This window comes from Rhopilema esculentum, chromosome 18 (assembly GCF_057945365.1).
Source record: "Rhopilema esculentum isolate cy_ngs chromosome 18, ASM5794536v1, whole genome shotgun sequence".
Lineage (NCBI taxonomy): Eukaryota > Metazoa > Cnidaria > Scyphozoa > Rhizostomeae > Rhizostomatidae > Rhopilema > Rhopilema esculentum.
This window is the reverse complement of record NC_142832.1, coordinates 5,642,798-5,657,534: the sequence shown is the minus strand read 5'-3', so window position 1 is coordinate 5,657,534 and position 14,737 is coordinate 5,642,798. Positions and strand designations below refer to the sequence as shown.

General features: G+C 33.6%; 1 protein-coding gene across 2 annotated transcripts; it reads left to right on the top strand.

The window, feature by feature from the left end:
* Window positions 1-104: 104 nt before the first annotated feature.
* On the top strand, window positions 105-14,731 carry LOC135696589 (dynein axonemal assembly factor 1). 2 transcript variants are annotated; one of them, XM_089113591.1, is made up of 14 exons: window positions 105-640; window positions 1,626-1,717; window positions 2,345-2,459; window positions 2,824-2,930; window positions 3,350-3,443; window positions 4,086-4,158; window positions 4,656-4,730; window positions 6,017-6,081; window positions 6,601-6,686; window positions 7,840-7,916; window positions 8,698-9,178; window positions 11,268-11,338; window positions 11,877-11,951; window positions 13,289-14,731. In XM_089113591.1, the coding sequence occupies exons 1-14, from the start codon at window positions 591-593 to the stop codon at window positions 13,325-13,327; spliced, it is 1,500 nt and encodes a 499-aa protein (XP_088969717.1). In that variant the 5' UTR covers window positions 105-590; the 3' UTR covers window positions 13,328-14,731. The 2 variants fall into 2 exon arrangements, with proteins under 2 accessions (XP_088969717.1, XP_088969715.1); XM_089113589.1 differs by having other exon boundaries at window positions 13,261-14,731.
* Window positions 14,732-14,737: the final 6 nt, after the last annotated feature.

The following is a 14,737-nucleotide window of genomic DNA, read 5'->3' as shown; positions in this document are numbered from 1 at the left end:
GCTCAGCTTTGCCATCATGTAACTGATTTGTTAAAGTTTCTTAACACAGATCGTATGATCTCTTTCAATGAGACGAAGTGCCTTTGCCCATGTGAAGTTATAGCAGTTTATTGCCTTAAAAACTTTCTGATATCAACTTTTTAAGGGGCTTTTTGATGGAAAAATGTTGCTTATTTATGATATAGTGAAATTGTAGGGGTTGGGTGGCAATGCCTTGAAAATTATCTATGGTTGCGTCATTTCAAACTCTGAAAACGCTTGCTGCATGATTTAAAAAATTTACGACAAGATTGCATTGCAAATAATTAGAGCTTATAAAGGGCATTTTAGAAAGTTGGATTTGGGTGGTAGCTTTCTTCAAATTGGAGCCCTCTGTCTTTATGCGATCAGTTTCTTTCCAGGCAACGACGTTATTCTTTTCTTTATTTAGTTCTCTCCACTCTCGTCCCCTGTGTCCGTGCTTACTTCCAGATCGGTAGAGAGGTGGTCTCCATGGAAACTGCTGACATCAGTTTCAGAGTAGGCCATTAGTTGTTCTGGCTTCGGGGCTTTCATTCAAGAATATTTACTGCCCAGTCTAAGTGATAAAGATGCCGTCAATCGTAGAGAAAAAAGAAAACGAAAAAGATAAATATCCAAGGTATGCCCTAGGTCTAAATACTTAGTTCAACAAGGATTTTTGTAAGGGATATCGTGTCGGAGGACTGGAGGCAGTTTTATTTTAAAATTTTAGGTACTCAGGAAGGAGACTCTGCCTCCATCCAAAAACATTTGTAGTTGGCGAACATGAAATATTGTTTCTTGCAAAAGTTTTTGAGGTAGTCTGAGTGCATCATAAGTGGAAATTTGACCTACAGGTTTACATGCATAATATGTGTGATAAATGAAATGAAATTGTACCATAAACAAATATAATAGGTCAAAGTCTGGAGCTATTACTGTTCAAAATTGACGTCAATTTTGAACAGTAATACATAGCTCCAGACTACTGTATGTCAAATTATGTAGAACAGTAATACTTTATTTCAAATTTTCACTTATGATGCACTCATTGGTATAAGATGCCATAGTCCAAAAATAGAGACCAAAGTAGAGAGCAAAAATAGGACTTGATACGCCTGCATTCATTGTTTTGTCGAATGTTGGAAAGATGATGAAGGGTGGGGGCTAAAACAGAATTAAAAGTAGCCTGACTGGTTGTATTATTCTTAATTCTCTACGTTTTTGGCAAAAGTAGGTGGCTATAGCCCAAGAACCCCTTGCACTGTGGTGTCTGATAATTTTGCCTTTTTAATAAACAAGTTTTGTGTTAAAGGGTAATTTAAATTTGAAAAACTGGTGCTGAACTGCTATCACTATGTTTGCATTACTCATTTTTATTAGTAATTAGAAGCAAACATCATACTTGATGATCAGTTCAAATGTAAACAGATGAACTTTGTATTCACACTTTCTGTCTGCAACTGATGAGATTCCAACAATTATTTTGTTAATCCACCTTTGAAGAGCTTCTGGTGCTGGTTCACCCAAGCTCTCCTTAAAAATATTTTAACATGAGCTATGCTTTAATCTTCACCTAAAAACCACCATCCACTCTTAGTAATTATTTGCTTGAATCGTTATAGAATCACACCAAAACTCATCAAGCAACTGTGCAAAGAACAAAAGCTTTACACAACTCCACATCTCAATGATGTATTATATTTACATTATAAAGGTAGAGTATCAATATTTTTAAAGCATATCAAATTCAGCTTAAATGACGTGTGAATGAAACTAAGCTCTTGTGATGCATGGGGGCATAATTGAAGATAAAATTGACTGCACTAGGGATTTTTCCAAATACCTCATAAGGAATAAAATATTTTGATCCAAACGGGCCTGGACTGTATTATTCATAGGGAAGCAATAAAACGTTGCTCATAAATCAGCTGCTTGTGCCACAGAATTTTTATTAGCAAAATTATTTGTTGTGATCCAACCTTTTCTGATTCTTTTCTTGTGCAACAGCAAAAATGGAAAAAAAATTTAAATAACTTTTATCTATAATTTTTTAATCCAGTTCCAAAAAGTTCAAGCCAAATTGTAATCCCCTGCTGGTGAATTATCAAGCTAACAAATTTAACTAGATCTTTATACACTGGATTGGCTACATCCACCTCCCAATATAATTTGTTAATACTTTTTCTGTAGTATTCCTTCTTGTTAATGTTTCCATATTTCTTTTCAGCAAAATACATGCCCAATTATTATTTAAAATCTTTTGTATCTATTGTGAGTTCTTTTACAAGCTACCAAAATTTTGAAATAAAGAAATTTTAAGGAGCTTTTACACTAAATTCAGGGTTTGTGAAAATAGAGAATCTTGAAGAATACACTGGATTGAAATGTCTTTGGCTGGAATGTAATGGAATCAAGAAAATTGAGGGTCTTGAAAATCAAACAGAACTCAGATGTTTGTAAGTTTCACCTTTTCAGATGTTTTTTACCTTTTCAGAACTTTATTTTTATTTTAGTTATTCAAACCTTGGAATACCATAGCTTAAGGAACCATCAGTTTAACAAAAACAATTTTTATAGCTTGAGGAGGCAAAGAAGAGATTCAACTGATATCAGCCATACCAAGTCTTGCACATTTTCTGTGCACTTTACACATTAAAAAATAGAGGAGCAGTAGAATTTAAGCAATAGAACTAACCAGGTAGAGCTAAACAATATATCAAATGCACTTAGAATATTCTCCTAATCAGAATAAACTTAATGATATCTTTTTGTGCGCAATCATTTAAGTGAAATGGTACCTTATAATCTTTTCTTTTTCAGATATTTACACCAGAACTTGATTTCTAAACTTGAGAATCTTGAACCACTACAGTTTTTGGACACATTGAATGTCAGCAACAATATCATCGAGAAGATTGAAAATATTTGTAAGTTTATTTTTAAAATGAAATAGTATGTCTTTTGACTTTTCCTTGTTTTGTCCTTTTTATCTTGGTTACTAGAATCTCTAAAGCGATTTGTTTGTAAATGTTAGCAAAACATTGAAATTGTATTTGGATCTAAAACTAAATTGTAAGTGTTTTGTTCATTAGTTAAATTTTTAAAGCACCATGTAAACATTTTCTTAACTTAAAAAAAATTGTTTTCCATGCTTTCTTTAAGAGATTTTTAAATGTAAATTTGTATTCTAGTTTTCATGACAGGTTGCAAAAACAAGGTTTCTACTGTGTGTTTAATCTTAATTGGAGTATTCTCTCTTCATTGTATATATGCTATAATTTCTGGGCAAAGTTTAAATTCAAATAAATATTCAGTATAAATATTCTTGCATTTATATTTTTTCCAGCATGTATACCAAAGCTGAACACACTTCAGATTGCCCACAACCGACTAAAAACAGCAGATGATTTAAGACATTTACTAGAATGTCATTCAGTCAGGTAGTAAAATGTATAATTGTTTTATTTTTTTATTAAAACAAACAAGGTGAAAAGGAAACACTTTTTCTAGACTCTGCCAATCCTATTTAATGTTTCAAAGGAAACAAAGACTGTTTGTTTATTCTTACTATTTTTATTCTAGGCTATTTAAATGCATCCTCTCAAAAGTAGATTACATGTTTTTTTATTATTTGGCATCAATTTTAAATAAGAAGTGGAAGCTTATTCAGATATTCATTATAAGTAATGATAAGCTTTCTATTTTTCGAACATTGTTGATGGTGAATTAAACAGTTATCCCTTACATTTTCAAATTTTCATCTATAGTTGGAAATATGTTACCATTTGACTAGCAAACCTCTTATCAATTCCTGTCAACTCAAAAAACCTTAGAACCCTAACCTTTATGCAATCAGCTAAAAAGCAAGATACTGTTGTTTATATTTCTATGCTTTCAAACTTCATTTTTATGAAGTAATTCACGTTTGAAGTTCCTTTCTCCTCTATCTAATGGTAACTTGATGCAGTTTAGAAAAACTATATCTCAATCAATTCTCACAGAATATTTTCTGTATGATTTTCTTTAGATATTAATTTTGCTTTTCCTTAAATTGTTTTCTTATAACATCAATTCAATTTTAGTGTTTTAGATTTATCAAATAATCGCATTGAAGATCCAGAAATCTTAGAAGTTTTGTCTTCCATTCCAGATTTAGTAAGTAAATATAACAATAATATCTTGTTAAAATATTTAGAACCACAAAATTGAAACCAGCATTGCATAGCATGCAAATTACATGTCTCTTTTTTGCTTTTTGTTTTTCCATTTCACAAGGATCCTATAAAGGTACAAGAACAAATAGCCAATAAGGGCAATGTTAAGAAGAGAAACTTTTCTACTGCTAGGTTTTAGTTTTCTATTTTATTTTGAAAAAACCTTGTCCTGCCTACTGCTTTTAGCTGTCAGGTCTAAACTTATTTTGGATTGGGTTATAGCCCCTTGTTGGGGTGTATGATATTTTGATTAAATTGTACTTAATTTATCCCATTCCCCTTAGGATATTCAGCTCTTATACCAGAACACTTTATGCACCAACCCAGCTAAAAAGGGTCGCCTTGGGTTACCTAACCCATTTTGTAAATTCAGGGCCTACTTCTGTCTTTTGCCTATACCTTTGCTTGTAGCAGATAAACAATTATGTCTTTTCACAGCGAGTTCTAAATTTGATGGGAAACAAAGTTATCAAAATGATCCAAGATTATCGAAAAACTGTAATTTTGAGATGTGTAAGTATTATTTTTGTTTTTCTTCTCAAAACAACACTTGTTAACTGCTATTTGCACTTTATTGTTAAAATTATCTTGAAGTATCCCAGCTTAGGTTCTGTACTTTCTTATAATGTCATCAAAATTGAAGTTGATGGCTACAAAAGCCAATAGGGAATATTCAGGGAAAATTTCGTGACATTGGTTGAGATAATATAGTTGTACCACAGCACCCTCTTCAAAATAAGCAGTTCTTTTAATTAGGACAATTTCTGCATCTTTGATCAATATTAAAGTATTGAACAGATAAATGGTCATTTCTAGATAATGGGTTTATGAAAGCTCCTCAATTTCTAATGATATTTTTAGTTCTCATTATGCACACATGCATAGTGCAAGAACAAAATTAGGTGTGAACATCTGGCATAAAAGTGATGGAGACAAATTATAAGGACATCGTTGCCCCACTTGCTGCCTGTCGTTCTATATTTAATTTTCATGATTATTTGTTTTTAGAAGATAACCAGTACAGCGAAAAAGAGAGGCATTTTTCAATTCCTATTTCAATATCTTTACTCCAATTGAATTGAACGACTATTCCTATTCCATTATAAAATTTGCAAATTTAGTGAGACATAATGGAATATAATCAGTCGACAGAAATCAATCAAAACAGCGAGACATTCCTTTTCAATTGATTTTCTGTCGACTGATTATGTCAAACTGATTTTGTCAAACCTGGATTTGTAAATGGAATTTCTAACTGGCTTTTTGTCAATTTTATAATGATCATTGGTTGAATTTGATTGAATTAAGGATGTTGATTCGAAAACTCATCCAACACTAGCCCAACTTTATGTAAATATTCCCAAGTTATCTCTTGTGCTACGAAAAAGAAAACTCTGTTTAGCTGGACATGCTTGGCGAATAGTTGGTTAGCGATGTTTTGCTGACCTGCTGACGATGCCGAATGGCTGAAGGAAACTTTACCAGCTCTGATGGAAGATAGAGTGGAATTGAGAGCCATAAACAGAAGAATTGGAGATATCAACTCGACCCGATGACGATGATGATGTATTTGAAGATATTATCGGCGATAATTGTTATCCGTTATGAAATCATCATTATGGCATCGTGTTTCTTTAAACAACATAGAAGGAGGTTGAAATAGAAATTAAAAAATGTCTCTCTCTGTCGCCGTACTGGTTATCTTCTTCATTATCAAACTACATTTTCCAAGGACTGAATCTATTTGTTTTTACTTCCAAATGTTTGAATTTATCTTTAATGTTTAACTTGTTCTGCAGAAAAACTTACAATATTTGGACGATCGACCCGTCTTCCCGCGAGAGAGAGCCTGTGCAGAGGCATGGTGAGTCTTTGAAACAACTTCTTCCTCTTCTCAAAGTAAATTTTCCCCAATAGATATATTTATCTGGTGCTCGCTGTCTTTCTTAAAATGGCTGGATTGAATGTTTGCTTTTAAATAAGACTCTAAAGGCCGATTTCCAGTTGACATTTTTTGTGCGCGCGAGCGTAGCGCCCAAATCTGAGCATGCATAGTTAAAATCAAGTGGTCTCGACTTTGCGTCCGCTGTGAGCGACAGAAAATTGAGACCCTATCAACTTTCTGGCGCTCACAGCGAACGCAAAATCCAGACCACTTGACATGCTTAGATTTGGGCGCTACGCCCGCGCGCATAAAAAATGTCAAATGGAAATTGGCCTTAAGACATTTAGCGCACTGGATTTCAGTCGGTTAATATTAATTTATTTTTTTATGTATACTGGCTTTTGTTGCAAAAAATTTATTGGGAACGTATTTTAAACAAATTTTGCATGATCTTTTCCTGCAACTAAGCAATTTGTACTATCATTGTGTTTATAACAGGGCATTAGGAGGCAGGGAAGCTGAGCGAGCGGAGCGTGATCGCTGGATTAACAAAGAAAGACAAAAGATAATGGACAGTGTGCACGGTAAGAAACCCTTCTAATGTTCCGTTTGCGTTTGATTGACATGCAGAGCTTTCTGCCTTTTCGCTGAAACCATGCTGTCTTTTATCTATCTTTGATAGTATCTAACCGTACCTATCATTCTAATAACGAATGAAAAACGGCATATAAATATAAGCTTTAACAATGCAAAAGTTTTTTATTTAAAAATTGCACTAAATCTTTAAGCATAGTTTCATATCTTTCGACACAAAAAGTTTTTTTGTAACTTATAGTAAATTGTGTCAAAGAAATACAGGTGTAATATCGATATTATCTGTTCAATTTTGAAGTTCCTTTCCCCTCTAGCTAATGGTAACTTGATGCAGTTTAGAAAAACTAGATCTCAGTCAATTCTCACAGAATATTTTCTGTATGATTTTCTTTAGATATTAATTTTGCTTTTCCATAAATTGTTTTCTTTTAATATCAATTCAATTTTAGTGTTTAGATTTATCAAATAATCGCATTGAAAATCCATAAATCTGGTATAATATTGATGTTATCTGGAATGAATTTTTTTGCATAACAGTTTATGGGCTTATTTTATTGTTCGATGAATATTTCAAAACAACAGTAGAGGTTACAAAATGGAAGCAGAGTTTGCTATTTCAGAAAAAATTTACCAAATTGTTTTATCAGTGGTTCCGCTAAAATGTTGCCCTCCTATTTTGTAAATGCGAAAAACCCTCTTAAATATTCTAAAATAATGATTATTCGCTTTAAACAATTATTCCTACTTTTGATGGCATTTCATTAGAATTTACCATCCTTTTTATCCTCATTCTTATTATTTGAAAGCTCTACATCAATTTTGCTCTATTTTGTTTCACTTCTTCTTTTTTCTTCTATCTTTGACTCAAAAGCTATATATAATGCACTATCGAATGCAAGGCTTAAGGCATGAAAGAATAGCACAATTTTTTGGTCAGTCAAAAAAAAGGTTTTTTTAAGTCTGGAAAGAATGATTCTGTTTGTTTTTGTTGTGTTTCCACTGTCACTTAAATTATTATTGTTTTCCTCTTTACGTAGTTCTTTTTCCAGATTATAATCACTGATTATTTTTTCACGTGTTGCTCGTTGACTTCCCAAACACGTGTTTGCAGAATATTTTCTGACCAATTGTCTTTGTTGACAGCTTTAAGCAAGATAAGGGAAGAGGCTGCAAAGAGAAAAGCAGAAAGGGAAGCAGAGACACAGGAAGAAGATAAAATTGTAAGTTTATATACATTTTTCACTCTACATCTAGTTAGAGATTGAATAGCTGAATTAAGTACATGATATGATACTAAGTATGATACTAAGTTGTCAACCTGATTTCGATCAAAACAATCATGTATTTTTATTTTTCTGCAAAGCTTTGTTGGTCAAGATGTAACCAGTTTTGGGTATAAGATGCAAAATTATGTGTTTTGCATTGAAATTGTTTTTCTTTTTTACGCGCTAAAAATCTACATTTAAATTTTTTTAATTATTTCTGACACGTTTGCAAAAAATATCAATTTTTTTAAATATTTTGAAAAGTCTTTTGATGTAATATGATTTATAAATTACGATACCTAATTTATGAAGTTGATATATTTCAACGAAAGATTAAATGACCAATTAATATATTCTATGACACTTGCACTAACTTCGATTTTTTTCCTAAACCAGATTTTCTTTTATTCAAAACTTCTGCCATTTTCCTGAAACCTATTCTATCATTTTATGGTCCCATACTCATTATTTAAGCATTTTCGAACCTCTTATCCCTTCTTGGGAAGTCTTTCATACTTCTCAAGAATTCGAAAAAGAAAATTACTTTTAGCATACTTTTAGATAGGAAGTTTAAACAATTCTGATCTCTTTAAAGCTTTTATGAAAATCAAAGTTTTGAAATATCTATTTACTTCTTTTTTGTGAGAAAGATTTATACCTCTTTAATACCGAAGAGAAACCTTGTTTTTTTTCGCCGTTAAAAACCCTAACATGCTCCATTTTGCTTATTTTCTAGAGCGAAGAAGAGTCGAAAGCGAGTGATAATGAAAGTGCTAATGTTGATTCCACTAGACAGGAAGAAGAAAATTATAAGGAAGTCTTAGAAACGTCTCCTTCAGAGAAAGCCTTAGTTTCCGAGGTACCAACAGATCTGCCTGCCTTAGAATCGATCGAAACAACTTTTGAACAAACAAGTGATACTGAATCAGCGCAGAATTTGGATGAAGAGGAAAGTTCACAAAATACCAGCGAGCCTAAGTTAGAATCTTTTACTGACGGTGTAATCTTGCCTAAAAATCTTATTTGCGATCAAAACTTAATAGAAAAGGACAAAAATGAATTGCGAATCAGAGAGACCAGAGCAGAAACATCTGAAGAAATTCCAATGATACAAGCAACGAATCGAAACAAAGTGGAAACGATTTTCTCAGCAAGCAAAACAAACGAGAATTCATCAGCCGAATCATCAGCATTTTTGCTAGGTGGCTCTTTGCAAGGTAAAATTTTGCATGTTCGTTGAATGATTTGGTCTTCTGAGGTGAAAAAGATGTTTTCACAAGAATCTAGCTTCTCGCATTGTTTAGATAAAATAAAAATTACTGTTTACTGGTCTGTAGTGAACTCAGCACAAACAAAATGATAATACTACCAGCACAGAACACCTTTTGTTTTAACTTACGCACTAATTTTTCCCAAAATTGTTTTCATCTTGCTCTTTTTGCTTTCTTTTGTATTTATTACGATAGCTCTATTTTGAAAATTTTGGAGGTGGTACAAACAAATTTTTAGTTTTAAAATAAAATAATCAAGTCGGGTGACGTCATTCCAATTCATTTTGACTTAGTATTAACTGAGCAGCGATATTGCTAAACGTCTGTCAAATGTTTTCGAAAAAATGGTAGTTAAAACCAAGGTTTACTGCTGTTGAAGCTGTAAGTCTCTGGAGGAAGAAACAATTTTTTGCTGGTACAAAAGTTAAAAACGGCTATGAAAAAGCAAAAATTTGAGTAAATTAAAGCTTTTCGTCTGACACTCTTCAGAGTATAAAACGTCAGAACATTGATCGAACAAGGAAGATACCTTTAGCGTTTACTATAGAAAGAAAAAATTCAAATGTTGCATTTATCATATTTAGCGCCTTTGCTCAACGGTATTTTAAAATGTTAAACATTGAATGTTGACCAAATTTTTAAAGTAAATATACCCTAAATAGGGTGAAAATAATGAAATACGTCAACGAACTGATCTAATTGCTTGACTGACGTGGCTCTGACCCATCAGAATCCTTTAATCTCTGACGTAGTTAGTCTAATGGGGAAATTGTGCGTTATTCTCACTGTGGTAACGACTCTTTTACATTTCTTTGGAAACGGGCTTGCTGTCTTAAGTAAACCATGTATTTTTAATTGCGTGTAAAAACCATTAATTTTCTTCGTTGACAACATAATAACACAATTCTACTTCAAAGCTTTCCGTTCTGATTTTGCTGGTTGCTTGAAAATTAAAGCGTAAATTTCAGGTTGTTTTTTCTAACCATTGGTTTCTGGTACCCGTAAACGTTTATAAATGAAAGCCAACTGCAGCTACAGTGTTTTATGCCTTTTATATTGTAAAACATTTTTACAACAAATTGGTCAATGTAAAGATGACTATTACGGCTCTGTTATCGAATTAGAAACATCATGATATCTATTTGTAAGATTAAGATTTATAAGCAATTACTAGAAACGTTCTTTGACTCTAATTTACAAGAAATAAAGTTTTTTGTGAAGTGAGGTGCGGTAACATGAACCAGAAATGACACTCAACTTGACTAACCCGCATGGGTTGATGGTATTAAAAGACACCCTGTTTCTCAAACTCTTACTGCTTTAGCTGGGTGTTCAGTACTTATGACTCCTGCTAGATGGACTTTTGCTTCTAGCCATTCGTTTGCAATATCCAATTTATAGATGTTTTTATGCTAAGCAAGGTATATCTAAGCAAGTCACTTCCTACTAGGGGCTCCAGCCTTTAATAAAAAGAAACCACCATCATATTGTTTATTGAAAATTGATGTCACTCAGGCTGGAAGTAAAATTCAACCTCCTCCCCCATGATAATAAGTACGTTTAAGATCGTCCTGTTTTTCATCTCCATTATTCTTCCCTCAATAGAGTACCGGAGTGACGTCATCAAAAGTCTATTTTTAGAATTTCTTAATTTCGACCACAATCTAAAAGAACGGCATAAAATGCATCACAATCTGCAAATTTAGGTTGATATGTTAAAGATTGGGTGAGATATGGCCAATTAAGGATTCAAGACTGTCATCGGGTTACTTTTATTCTAGCCTGGTTCATAAAGTTATGAACCAAGACCAAATGACAGAGCTTTGATGGAATAACAGCCTCTGCTTTTGTGGCCATATCTCAGCCATTTTGTAGTTCAACTGATTTTGCACATTTAGAGGTATTTCATAATGCTCTTTTGGAAATATGGTCAAAATTTACAAATTCTAAGAATGTAATTTTATGAAGTCATCACTTCTGTAAAATCCAATGCTTTTCATGCCTGAATCCTTATATTTGTGCCTTCTCTCCACAGACGACGATTTGGAAACCATTGAACTGGCACCAAGTTCTAAAACCAAGAGACCGTTAATTGAAGTTTTAGGGGTATAAAGTTTGTTACTATTAACATTTCATGATATAGCAATATCTTACCCCCTTTCATATTTCACGCGCCGAATTTAAATAAACTGCATTTGATGGACAAGCAAACTGCTCATACCATCACATCAGGGGGTTTCAGGAGATCTATTAGACGACTGCATATTGTTGGCAATTAAAAAAGGAACTGATTGGTAGCAGTAATTTTATCAAGGTTGTGAACAAATGAGTGTGCAGTGAAAGTTAATGTTCATAAGACATTGACAAATTTTAGATGAAGTAATCCCCATTGTCCATCAAATAAGTGTAACTGACTTTTGAAAACTATGGTTAGATGCTGATGTATTTTAAACAGCCTCTATGAACCCTGCGTTTTCATTTTATAACCAAACAGGCAAAGGCAAAACAGAGAGGAAAGATGAGTTCTCCTGGTCTTGTAAATGCACACTGCTATGAAGTTTAACATCAGCTCTATGAGGGACTCTGCAACTTTTTTAAGCCATTTTTTTAGCTCCTCGTTTATATCTCCGTGCTTTCTCTATAGGAAAACATAGAAGAGAAATTGCCTCCCGGGGAATTTATGATTGCAGCAGTGGAGACAACCAGAAAAATAAACAAGGTAAATGAATTTTACATTGTATCTTCTGCAAGCAGCATGGGGGAGGTTAAATTTTGAGTGAGTGTTGAGAGGAAAGGGAGAGGTAACTGTGGATATTTGAAAGGTTTGGGACATAGTTGCGTGTACGATGCTAAAAATTTGTGAATCGTGGAAAAATAAGATGCTTAACTAGACCTTGATAGAGGGCAATAGCAGAATCTGAAATATTGGCGTCATCTTTTTTGAATACCAGATTGTGCATATGAATGGATATATCGTACTTGACCTGCGTTGACCCAAAGATTGCTTTAATGCTTTTAATCCAATTCTATGTACAGAATAACAGAATAATTACAACTGACATAAAACCTATTCGCGGTTGTCTAACCCTCCCGTAGTTATTTAGGGCATTGATTCATGATAAAAGTGTATTCACAAATACGCCGAGTCATGATTTTCATGCTGCATTACTATTGGTTGATCTGATAAAGAAACAGGTATCGTGATTGCTCAGCTGTTATCAATCGTTGTCGAAATCACATGAAACTACAGTGATAACATCAAAATAAATTGACATCCTGCAGAAATACCCTATATGTTACTTGACTCGATGCCTTGTGTTTTTATTTAGTAAAATAGAGTACCAAAATGATGACGTCACAAAAATCTTTTTTAGGTTCGTCTTGCTTCATAACTTTACGAACCAGGCCAGAATTACAGTAATCCATTAGCAAACTTGAAATCTTTCATTTGCCTATTGCTGATGACCATGATTTATGTAAGCACGAGAGTCTCTAGCAGAATGGTGTCGAGTCGGTGACTGTGTCCAAGGGGTGAATCGTCCCAAATATCTTATCCCCCTTTGAATATATTACAAATGTGTAGAAAAGAATCACATAAGTCAACATAAATCTCGACAAATCCATATTACACGAATTCGCTTTTTTATTACTCGCTTTTTTACAAGAACTTAGCTCAAGACCTAGTTCCCATAGTTCCTGATTTCTGGACATCTATTTCTCGAATTGCAGTATCAAAACCTCCATACTAGCAAAGACGCAATAAAAAAAAGAAAAATCTGAGTTTTGCTTGTAACTTTAGCTTGAAAAAGATCTCATTTCAAAAATCTCAATAAAGTGTTTCGCCCAGATTTGCAAACTGACCAACAGCACACGCTATATTCTGCTGACCCACTCCCTGGCTATCCCCACCCAAACCCCCACCCAAACCCCCACCCAAACCCCCACCCAAACCCCCACCCAAACCCCCACCCATACCCCCACCCATCTGAAAATGTGTTTTACCTTATGTTCAAATCCATTATTTCCAGGCTAGTACTGTCTCCCCATCAATGGTAGTCGCGGAAGGAAAATCTGAAGGGAAAAAAACTCCTATGATTGAAGTCATTGGTGGCGAAGCAGACAGAGGCACATCAAAAGATGAGGCAGAAGACCTAAGCGATCATGATGATGATCCTATTTGGAAACTTGCAGCCACTGTAGGTTCGACTATTTGAGAAGAATCCTTTTGACTGGAGAGTAGTTAAATTTCAAAGCTTTAAAACAGTTACCAAAGGCGAATAAAGATGTAATTGCCGGGAAACCATTAACAAATGGTATCTGTAAGGCTGCTGATCCACTCATGCACTTTCCATTAACCCTTCCACAAAATATTGTTTAGGAATTTTCTGTTCGCATTTCATTGCAGCACATAAATTTTTCGGCAAACTTTTCAAGGGTTTTGGCAAGGACTATAGATCAGATGGCGATTGGACATATTTTCAATTTAACCATACTTCCTCTCTCTAGGAATTTAGAGTTTAAACACAGAAAGAAAATCAAGAGTTTTGGTTCTGTTAGGAAGCAAGTTTGAACTTGATCAAATTTGTTTCCATTTGAAATGAAGACAGTCGCAAAATAGCACTGACTGTTTGCATTTTTCTTAAATTTTACACTGGTTATGAATACTTGAATGTGATTTGGTATCCCATAAAGGCCAATTAAAGAATTTTCCTCTTTGAAACCAAAAGTTGCATAATGTTTTTAGCTACAAAATAATTTTTCCAAATTGAAGAATAAGTAACACCTTTGAGTGGAAATACCAAAGCGCTTTTCTGGGTGGAAGACAAATGGTCCGAAACTCTCTAAACACATCAGTTTTGGCTGGAGAAAATTAACAAATCCTTGGGTGGCTAGAACGTTTTCCAGCCATTGTGACTCGAGCTACTATACAATTGATAAAAATTTTGAAGATTGCCAATAATTAAAGATATTTTACATTCAAAGATTGATATTCAAAGATTTTCATGCATATCTGAATGAAAATTGTAACCCTATAAATCATGTTGTGCATTATGTATTGGAAATTGCAGGGTTGCCAACCTGAACCACCAAACACCATCCTTGTTTGCATTTTATGCCACTGCTTTATTAAAAAACATGTTAACAAAGCTCGTCTTATAATATGTAACATTTTATCTAAACATTAGTATTTATCTGCTGTATATATTTGTTCGTTGAACAAGCCATAAATGAGGGTGAAATGGTTTGGAGAAAATACATCTATTTTTTATCAAGATCTTAAAGGATTGATCTAGCTTCATGTGCTATTTAAATAGAAAATTATATTTTCTTTATGAAAGACAAGCTTTACACAGAGTCTTGAAACCTTGGCTAATGAGTTGAAAATGTTTCCAGTCAACAGCTGGCTTTCTAAGGCCTTGTTTTTTACAGAAACATTGACTGTTTTTACCTTAAACAAGGTAAAGTTTGGAATTTCAAAACCATGTATTCTGTACGAATCCTGAA

What these genes read in the sequence shown, in the direction of transcription:
- LOC135696589 (XM_089113589.1), top strand. Translation starts at nt 591, where the DNA reads ATGCCGTCAATCGTAGAGAAAAAAGAAAACGAAAAAGATAAATATCCA. An exon ending in TGTCTTCCATTCCAGATTTA is followed by an intron (nt 4,159 to 4,655) that starts GTAAGTAAATAT and finishes GTCTTTTCACAG; the next exon opens with CGAGTTCTAAATTTGATGGG. An exon ending in CAACCAGAAAAATAAACAAG is followed by an intron (nt 11,952 to 13,260) that starts GTAAATGAATTT and finishes CATTATTTCCAG; the next exon opens with GCTAGTACTGTCTCCCCATC.